General features: G+C 35.0%; 2 protein-coding genes across 2 annotated transcripts; one reads left to right on the top strand and one right to left on the bottom strand.

Moving 5' to 3' along the window:
- The first annotated feature begins 1,516 nt into the window (after nt 1–1,516).
- LOC136800328 (uncharacterized) lies at nt 1,517–4,299 on the top strand. The gene is made up of 3 exons (XM_067056966.1): nt 1,517–1,614; nt 2,039–2,194; nt 4,023–4,299. Exons 1-3 carry the CDS (start codon nt 1,539–1,541, stop codon nt 4,205–4,207), a joined length of 417 nt encoding a protein of 138 aa, XP_066913067.1. The 5' UTR covers nt 1,517–1,538; the 3' UTR covers nt 4,208–4,299.
- Nucleotides 4,300–4,519: 220 nt separating this feature from the next.
- LOC136800308 (uncharacterized) lies at nt 4,520–10,060 on the bottom strand. Its single transcript, XM_067056942.1, has 4 exons — nt 9,305–10,060; nt 8,526–8,728; nt 6,848–7,025; nt 4,520–5,701 (listed from the first exon to the last, which is right to left on the bottom strand). The coding sequence occupies exons 1-4, from the start codon at nt 9,948–9,950 to the stop codon at nt 5,361–5,363; spliced, it is 1,368 nt and encodes a 455-aa protein (XP_066913043.1). The 5' UTR covers nt 9,951–10,060; the 3' UTR covers nt 4,520–5,360.
- Between the last annotated feature and the right edge of the window lie 727 nt (nt 10,061–10,787).

Raw genomic sequence — 10,787 nt, 5'->3', positions numbered from 1 at the left:
GACATTTTGTCAATTTTTTCAACAGCTGATTTCATGGTATTGCATAATACATTTTGAATGTATAGCTATAGAATTCTAACGTAACTATCTGTGCCTCTGGTTTAAGGTCAAATATTACCCCCCTGTATAAAAAATCCGGTCGGAGCCTTCTTCGAGAATACCTCTTATCGGGGGAAAAAATGTCGGAGTTTTATTTAGTCGGGCTTTTTTTTCGTCGGGGAAAAATTTCGTCACCTAGAGGCATTTTCGTCACCTTTCCCCAACCAAAATTTCAAATTCGTCACTTTTCCCCGACAAAAATTTCAAATTCGTCACTTTCCCCCGACTAAACTGTCCAAAAGAAATAGTTTCCTTCACTAGCTCGAAAATGGATCTTGTAATTCGATGTTTAAAGCACTAATTTCGGTAAATAAATAGGTGTAAAAAAATGAAATTTGAATTTTGATTATGGTATAAAATTTCGGGTAAATGTTTTGGTCGGGGATAAAAAAATCGGGTACAAGTTTTGGTCAGGTGATGAAATATCGGGGAAATATTTTGTCAGGGAAAAATTTCGTCACCCCCTCAAAACTTTCGTCACTTTCCCCCGACATTTTTTTTCCCGATAAGGTATATCAATCTACTCTCAATGTATATTTTGACACATTTTTTTGAAATATCGATTACGAGTCCATTACTTTAGTCTGGGAATTAATACTAGATATGATAGCAATGGACGTATCTGAACTCCGATGTGATCTGGGACGAGTGACTAAAATTTGTGACAACATTGATGCCATGTTATCAAAGCATAATTTAGCTGATCTATTTTGATGCTAAAGTTATGAATTATTTCAAAGGGGATCACCGTCGCCATTAATTAAAAAGTTAGCCATGTCAAAATACACGATTTTTTATAAGAACATCCAAACATTTTGAAGCCTTTGGATGTTCTTAACTTTTTGAGTTTTATGCCTAAAAATGTTTTTAACATGTTCTTTTTTTTGCCATTTTTTAAGCATTTTTGTCCATTTTGTTATAGAGTCCAGAAAGCCTTAAAATGTTCTTAACTTGTTATTAGGATTTTGGCCATCGAAGCCTTATGTTCTTATATAGTTTGTTCTTATAAAAAAAACGTGTGCAATTATTTGGTCAACCTGGTCACTTGTTCAAACAAGAAATTTCTTTAAATAATGAGCTGAAAAAACCATTGTATCATTATTGCTATAATTGGTCACGAAAAAAGCTTTTGAGAGATTTGATATCATAACTGAATCCGCGGTGCAGGTTGCATCTAACGCTGTCGATGTCTTCAGTTGCGGTATAAATTCACAAAAATAGATACACAGGTCAAAATTTGTATACCGCAATCACAGGATAGTTTCGAATAGTAGTTGGTTATGTACTGTACATATGTCTTTGATAAAGGTTTTTAGTTATTAGTTGATTTTCTCCTTCTTCTTTCGAGGCTTAAAAAGTCTAACCCTTTTATAATAAAAAACACCAGTGAGAAAATTTTCAATCCCTTTTTTCAGGAAAAACATAAACTCTGATCCAAAATGAAGCTGGTCATTGTTTTTTGTATGGTTGCTTTATGTAGCATCAATTCAATTCAAGGAAGCCAAGTTGGAAATAGTAAGTTCTCCTTGTTAGGGTGAAGTTTCGCCTTCTATTATCATTTTGATTCACAACGTTGTTTCAGCGTCCATCTGACGTCTATATTTGGAGGTGGTGGCCCGTAGTCTAAACGGTCTCTAAGACCATGTTCACATACTACGGTTTCGTTACACTTTGAAACGAAATGAAATCATTCTATTGGTTAAATTCAATGTTTACGTCACTTCTAACCAATAGAATGGCTTCCTTCATTTCGTTTCGGTAATGCCCCTGAGCGTTATCATGAAACCATGAAAAGTAAAAAAAATCTTAGGAAATTTTTCGAAAATTGTCTCTGTAAGGGTAACTTTTTTCAATGAGACAAGGGCGTAGAAGTGATAACCATCAGCTATTTCTGGAAAATTCACCCGATAAAAAAAATGCAATGCAAATTCTTCTTTAGTTTGTGAAGATATCCAAACTGCTGATGTATGCAAAAGCTGGCAACACCTTTGCGCAGGCAACCCGCATGTAGCAGAAGTATGTAAGAAGTCGTGCAATTTGTGCCCTACTGTACCTCCAACACAAAACCCCACTCAACAAACAACAGCTCCATCAAGTAAGATTAATTATTTGTTTTGGAGCACTCAATGACCTCAATCTCGTATTAAAAAAAACTTTTTTGAAACTTTTTTGCATTTATTATCGTCCTTAAAGGGATTATCAGATGATTTTTTATATTTGGTTTAGAGATACCTTTTATGGTCCTGAGAAACACCTCCGAAGTTTTTGACCTAATTATTTTTCAAAGCTGAGATATTCGACTTTGAATTTTCAATTTTTACTTAAAAACAAGTGATACTTTTATGGACCTACCTGGTTATGCATTTAACACATATAATTGATATCTACGTGAGCGTGACCATTAAACAATCATTCAGAACACAAACAGTGACGATCTATTAAAATTAGTCGTTTGTTTCTTATTAAAAAAAAACGTTTAGAAACCAAAATTTCATGCTCTTGAAGTATTCTTTCATATTCAAGACTTCGTGAGCAAAAAAACATATCTCATAAGAGAATTCAGTAATTTTAAGAACATTGATGTATGCTTATTAATAGTGATTCTTATAGATAAAGATGCGTACTTTCATGCAAAAAGTCAGAAAAAAACAATGATCCAATATTTCACAAAGTCAAAAAACCCTTTTTTTAGCCGTTTTCAGCTAAAATTTACCCCGAAATTGTTTTTCCAAAAATCAAGCTCCGTGACATTCGAGCGTTTATAGTTATGCATCTTTGTGCAGAAAATCATAAAGAAAGAGCCAATCTCGAGAAAAGCTAATACCTAAGTAATCGATGATGTGCTTATAAGAAAATATAGAATTTGGCCGGTTTTTCTATAAAAATAAGCCAAGCAACCAAAATTTCATGTCTAAACACACATATTCTTTAAAAGTAAGCCCTCGTGAGCAAAAAAAAAACATCTGTCTCATAAAAAATTGAATAATTTGACTAAGAACATTGATGTATGCTTATTATATATTAATAGTGATTCTTATAGATGAACATGCAATTTTTAAACCTGTTTGAACCAACAAAATTTTTTTGCAAAAATCTGCTTGAGCCATCTTTTACCTATGATGGTATTTACTTTCATGCAAAAAAATCTGAAAAAAGTTAATGATCCAATATTTCACAAAGTCCAAAAAACCGTCAAAAAACGACTCCGTTCACATTCGAGGGTTTATAGTTATGCATCTTTGTGCAAAAAATCAGAAAAAACTAATGAGCCAATATCGAGAAAAGCTAGTAACAAACGAACGAACGAACGAACGAACGAACGAACGAACGAACGAACGAACGAACGAACGAACGAACGAACGAACGAACGAACGAACGAACGAACGAACGAACGAACGAACGAACGAACGAACGAACGAACGAACGAACGAACGAACGAACGAACGAACGAACGAACGACGAACGAACGAACGAACGAACGAACGAACGAACGAACGAACGAACGAACGAACGAACGAACGACGGTTAATTTATAGTACCTCCACCGGGGTAGGTCCAAGAATAGAAATACAACGCAAAGACTGTGTAAAGACTTATTTTTAGAGATTTCAAAGTAAAATATCTTAGGCTTTGGAAAATCATTAGGTCAATAACTCCGGAGGTGTTTATAAGCACCATAAAAAGTATCTCTAAGCCAAATATTAAATATCATCTGAAAATCCCTTAATAAACTTTGTGTCCAAAGCAGTCGAAGAGAAAGAGCCCCCTAGCCACATGTGTTATAACCCATGCTGCTAACAAGTCTTCTAGGTATAACTAGGCCCAAAACTCATTTTTTTCAACACAATTGTGTTTGGCATTTAAAAGGATGTAAACTTAGCCAAGAAAGATTACTTACTTTAATGTATTTCTTTAACATACAGCGCAAAAACCATGCTTTAACATCAAAAGTTCATACCAATGTTGGTTGTGGAGACCATTATGCAAAGTCAATAAAACTGTCCAAAGACTCTGTCAACATCGATGCAAATTATGCCCAAGAGGTACAGCTGCACCATCCACGGTTGCCCCGTCAGCCTCGGCTGCTCCGTCGGCCACTTCAGCTTGATGATTTTTGGTGACGCTTTTTGATTTGTACATAATTCTGATTTATTTTTGTTAACTAACATGGTTAAAAGAACAATTAATTATTAAAATTGACTTGAAAATTTCTGTGCTGATATCCCACTTTTTAATCAAAATTACCGCTCAAAGTATTACAATGTTTGTTAGAGAATAAAGGTATTATATACACGGAAATTCGCAAAAAAGGAATTCATAATTCATATAAGATATGCTGAATTCTAATATTATTTTTCTTCTGATTTTCAAAATTGTGACTTTCAATATTGTTTGATTATAATTGATTTTTAACAAAGTATAACTATCAAAAAATTTCAATGAGTATTTTAAAAAACAAAATTTTAACTGAGAAATATTTAAAAAAACTAAATACATGATGATATCTAAATAAAATATTTTTCAACTAAAAAACTGTGTTTCGTGTAAGCAACACACGAAACTGATCAACCCCTTTCCAAATAAAGACAGCCCCAGGGTGAACCTGAGAGAAAATGTCTAAAATTATACGTCATTTTTACAATATTTCTTTACTCTCGTGTCATCATTTATGACGGAAATACTTGTGACCAAGCTCGTCCCCGTGTAAACCCAGGTTTATTCTTGAAATTTATGTGTGAGATTTTACCCATCCCTGCATCAAAGTATATTCTGCTATTCTGACTGGGATCATCAAATCGATAAAGTTAGACGATCCTATCATCTACACAAAATCACTGAAAAAGGAAATAGTTTAGGAGGCGGGATAAATTTGAAAACGGTGTGGTTAGCGCGGGGCGGAGAAAGCAGTGGCTACCGCCACTTTTTTCCCGCAAACCACTCTCATGCCCTGACTCTGCGCATATATGTTTTCCCGCTTTTACTACTGACCCTCTAACGGACGATACATCGTCTATATCAAAGTGAAAAGAACCAATAGAACGTTTTTAGTGAAAAATCTGTAATTTAAGCTCAACATGGAATTCCGTAGTTGTAATGTTTGACATTTGGTTAAACGTACATCCCAAAATATGGATCCTTTCAACATAAGCAAGTTTTTACCGGAGGATTCCATTTGCAGACTTGATCTTTCAAGTGACTGAGCCAATACCCATATTGATTTTTTTATCAATCATACATCACCATTGCTTTAGTCTACAAGCCTACACATTACGAGCATTCCCATGTATCTGTGGTTCTGTCGGCGTAAGTGTTTTTTCGATTTCCACAACAACTATTTCTTTCTTATCATTTATTGTGGTATTGTTTTCTGATTGGCTATTTGTTGTACAACACATGCGCTCTGCGCAGTCAGGATCACACTCTAGTACACAGTCTCTTAAAACAACACCATTCCCTTCAATTTCGTCTAGATTTTCAGGTTTCTCGACGAACTCGGGTTGAATGGTGGTTGAGTGTATTCCTTCATTATGGAAGAACTCTTTCAACTGGTTGGCAATAGCCATGTAATCTTCTAAGGTGTTACAACGGACATGTGCAGAAGCTATGAAAGAAAATGAGAGAAGGAATTAGCTTATACAAAACAAGGAGTCACCGATCCCAGAGGGACGAGATGGAGTTTTTACAAGCTCTTATTTGATTTGGTTGGTCGTCAACCAGTAATAACATAAATTTTGCTACTTTTTCTAAAAAACGCGTTTATTACTTCAAATGACCAATTATTAAAGAATCCTGTAAAAACTCTATCTCATCTGATTCCAGAGACACTACATTTTGATATAAAGAGTAATGGTTTTACGTGGGTATCCCATTAAATGCAGACTAAAATTTACTTAAAAGATCTTTATGAATAGCATTAGCTATCCAGGGGAATAGCATTAGCTACCCAGGGGAATAGCATTAGCTATCCAGGGGAATAGCATTAGCTTTCCAGGGGAATAGCATTAGCTTTCCAGGGGAATAGCATTAGCTTTCCAGGGGAATAGCATTAGCTATCCAGGGATAGTACATTTTCTCTTTATTCTAAGTCTCGACATTCTCATCTCTATCTCAGAAAAAATCATTTTGCACAAAAAGGTGTCAAACTTTGTCAATTTTCCACAAATGTAAAAGAGAAGCATGTATCACGAAGAAAGGACCCTCAAGCTTACAACTCATCCTAAGAGGTTTATCATAGAAAGTAAATCTAGGAAGTATAGTTGCTGTGATAATAAACTAAAGAAATCCTAGACTGCTGGTATATCCTAAAAAGACTAAAACCCCAGCTGGTTGAAAAATGAATGATGAGTTGGCTGGCATCCTTATTCGACACAAGCTATGCGACGTAAATCTAAAAAACCCTTTACAACTTTTAGCCGGTTATCCCAGTAGAAAACATTAACAGAATATTACAGAAAAACGGCAGTGAAATCATATTCCGGGAAGTGGAATCTTAACCAAAATAATGGTATGTAAACCAGACTTAAAGATATCGTTTGCTTACTCGTCAATTTTAATTTACAAGCTTTTTCACATTGAATTGACAAGGATGTGGAGCAAGATTAGTCAGAAAGAGGAAAAGAAAAACATTTTTTGCTTATTTCAGCATAACATAACAATAGGCAGACACTGTCCCGATATGAAATATGTGTCTGATATGAAACGGGAACACTTATGTAAAAAGAAAACCTTTATTTAAAGAGACACTTACCGATAATTTTACTTCCAGCCAGTTGCCAGACATGAAATTCATGGACGCTGACCACACCAGGTATTTGATCAATCAATCGGTCCTGCATTTCTTGAATTTTTAAATGTGTCGGTACTGTCTGCATCAAAATCATCGATGATTCTTTTAGCAATGGGATTGAAGTCTTCAAAATGATAAGCTGAAATATTATTTATAAAGAAGTTTTTAATTTTTAGACGAAACTTAGGCATCGAGATTTTTATATTCATGAAATTTCAAATGTGCCTAAAATTTTTTTTAACAATGTGATCGAAGTCTTCAAAATGATGAGCTGAAAAAATATTCATGAAACAATAAAAGAGCTAGGGGAGGTAATTAAGATGTTTATTTTGTGTATTTTTGAAACCATCGAAGATTTTTTCAACAATGGGATTGAGGACTTCAAAATGATAAGCTGGGGAAATAATCATGAAATGTTTTTTTAGTAAAATTAAGCTAGGTGAGGTATTAAAATGTTTATTTTTGTTGATTTTTGAAATCATCGAAGATTCTTTTAACAAGGTCTTCAAAATGATTAGTTGAAAGAATTTAAAAATACTTTTTGGACAAGAAATATAGATATCGAGATTTTCATATATTGTTATTTCAAAAGTAATAAATCATTATTTGCTAAAAGTCATCCTTTGGAGGTATATTGTGAGATAGCATATTGACATATAATTGAGATAACAGAGGTATTGGAATAATAAGTTGGCAATTTAAACTTTCACACAGTTCGAGGGAATATAAATTTCGTCATAGTTTCTCAATTTGTCAAACTGGAAAATCAATTATATGGTATTTCAAACTATGATACATTGAAAACACCATGGGAAGATAGTTGCGAAATCGACGAATTGTGAAATCTAATGTAATAAGAATAGCTTGTGCTGGTACATGCATAAAAATAACTCAATTATTTCTCTCACGCGTCAAGCGAAGAAGGCATACGTCTTTACCTTTTACAAACCCGGATAAAATATTGTAGAATCAAAATTTCAATAGAATATAGGAAATATAGGAAATTTGTTTCAACTAGCTTTACTTTAGCTATTAGTGGCTAGCCATCGACTTTGAAAGAACAATAGATTTGGATGAGTTTGAAGGTCTTTTAATCGATATTCTTTAAACTACTTTAGGCGTATTAGCTTTGTGAACAGAAACGTATAACAAAATTATTACCTCTACCCTTACCCAGAGGCCAGAGGAATGGGCCCAAATAAAGTTTCCAACATGTTAGCCAATAAAAATAAGTTCGAGTAACTCGAGGGAAAAATTATACGACCACTACCATGGATTCCTAGTCTAAGAAATTACATATTCTAAAGTCCACAAATGCTTTAAAGTTCTCGGAGATGGTCTAATTTTCATGACTTCAAAGCCTCGTTCTATTTAGAAAAAAAACACGAGGTATGAAAAACACCACAGTCCGTATAAGAAACCTCGGTCTGGAAGCCTTTTGTTTCTTTCTATTGTTGCGAACTTTAACTTGGGTTGAGAAATCTTTTTTTTGCTCACTTTTTGATCATGTGATTAACTTTTAAACCAATCCCAAGAGGAGTATTTGGTAACGTGATCAAAAACTGAGCAAATCGAAAAAGTAAACAAAAAGTTACAACAAAGACCAGGGTTTCTTATACGGACTATGAAAAACACTTACCACTAGCATGATACTCATTGAAGGGTCCACATATTCGATCCAAGTGCCGTTAGCGTATAAGATGATGAGAGCACTGATCATGACAATCACCGAGCCCAGGGCGTCACCCAACACGTGTAAATAAACACCACGAATATTAAGTTGTGAGGAAGTTTTGGGTGCTGATGATGACACGCTCTCTTCTGAAGACGACGCTGATTGGTCTGTTGAAAAAAGATATCAAGTAGGGGTCAAAGCAAGGTTTTTCGTCCTTACACAGAAAATTAGCTCAAATCCTTAAAATTTTGATCAACTATGCAGAAGTTTGAGACGGAAATGCCTCTATTTACTTCACTGTTACCTGGCAACCAGATGCAGAAATTTTTATCCGACACGCTAAAGCTCTGAAGGTCGGAAAAATTTTCAACATCTGGAAGGTTTAGATTACAGAATTTTGCACGTTAAGGATTTTCTAGCGGGAGGTCTGGTAACCCAGCCCCGTTTTCGGAGATGGGCGGGTCCAACCGAAATATTTTTAGGTTAACGCGTAAGGGTAGTTGAACCCGACTGGGGATGTGACACAAAGGCCGACTATCATTCCCAATTGGCCCGCACCTTTATTAGAGCCTTAGCGTAGGCGGCCGCCAATACACCTTCGAAATATCAGATAACTTCACTGAAACGGCTCGTCGGGACCTATGCCCATTTCAAAACGAAATTAATAAATCTGATCTATTGGCGTATTCAGGGATAACCTTTGCAAAAAAACACAAAAACTTTAAATAAAGCAAAAAACTCACCGTTTAGCGTTACTACTTGTTTATCCACATCATCTCTTCCGACAGATCCATTGTCCATGGTCACATTGTCTTCTTTACCCAACAAAGGAGTCGCTAACGGTTTATCTCCGTGAGAGTGTCCATTCGCATGCACGTGTTTCTGTTTGGGCGCCTGATGGGAGTGACCATGACCACCACCATGTGAATGTCCATGTCCACCTCCACCATGAGAATGTCCGTGCCCCGTTTGATGAAATAAGAATAAACCGATTATATTTACGAATAACCCGATTCCACCCGTTATGAGAACCAGTTTCGCGTTATCAATGGCTTCAGGGATTATGATGCGTTTAAGAGCTTCAACGAAAATCGAAAAACACAACGCGACCAGAAAAACGGCATTTACGAGTGCTCCTAATACTTCAGCACGCGCCCATCCGAAAGTATAGCGCCCGTTTTGCTTATTGATCTTTGAATAACGTAGCGCCATGAATCCGACAAATAGAGAAACAACGTCGGACAACATGTGGAAACTGTCGGCGACGAGAGCCATCGAATTTGTAGCATACCCAACGATGATCTCCACAAAAAAGAAAGTTAGAGTTAAAATAATCATGGAAATAAATGAAGTTCTGTGTGACATTTGTAAACATTTTGGTACACCCATTTTGCTACAAAAAGCTTTTAGTTAGTTGAAATTCTTCTTGATTGTATATCGATCACTCGAGTATCCAGATTAAATTGTTCTTGAGTATGTTCTGTTCTTTTTATACTGTTCTGAAAAAAGAGGGAAAGATGATATACATTTTTTTATTTCATAAGAACATCCAAAATTTTTGAAGCCTTCGAATGTTCTTAACATGTTCTTATTTTGACCATTTAGTGAGTATTTCATCCATTTTCCTAAGAAAAAGGGTGTTTTTGAGTCCACAAAGTCTTAAAATGTTCTTAACTTGTTCTTAACATTTTGGCCATCGAAGCCTTATGTTCTTATATAGTTTGTTCTTATGAAAAAAAAACGTGTGTACATTTAGAGCTCTATGGTGGCCCATGAGGGCCAAGTTAAATTGTTTTGACATTTCTATAAAAAAATTCAAAACAATTTACTTTTCACATTCATTTTTGCAATAGCTTTTAATTTAAGTTTTGAACTAAATTTTGATTTCAAAATTGATTTACTTTCTATTTTCGTTTCAAATTAAAAACGGGTTTGTTTTCAAAAACGATTTCCAACTCAGCCCATCGAGGCCATGTCATTTTAAAATCAATTTTAAATTTTTTTAAATGAATTGATCTGACAAACCATTGAGGCCACTCATAGAAATGAGTAAATTTCAACAGATAAAGTTTTTTTTTTGATAATAGAACGAACCAAACCAGTTGTTTGTTTTAGGGGGGGGGTCACATTGGGGTTTCCTCGGAGCCAAAAATATTAAAGCATATGGCGGCAACATGAAAGGGGTTACAAGTAAATAAAACTTCCCTCTTATTACACTCTTTTTTT

The sequence above is a fragment of the Clytia hemisphaerica genome, unplaced genomic scaffold (genome assembly GCF_902728285.1).
Source record: "Clytia hemisphaerica strain Z4C2 unplaced genomic scaffold, Clytia hemisphaerica genome assembly, whole genome shotgun sequence".
Lineage (NCBI taxonomy): Eukaryota > Metazoa > Cnidaria > Hydrozoa > Leptothecata > Clytiidae > Clytia > Clytia hemisphaerica.
Note: the sequence above shows the minus strand (reverse complement) of the source record. Positions and strands in the feature narration are given on the sequence as shown.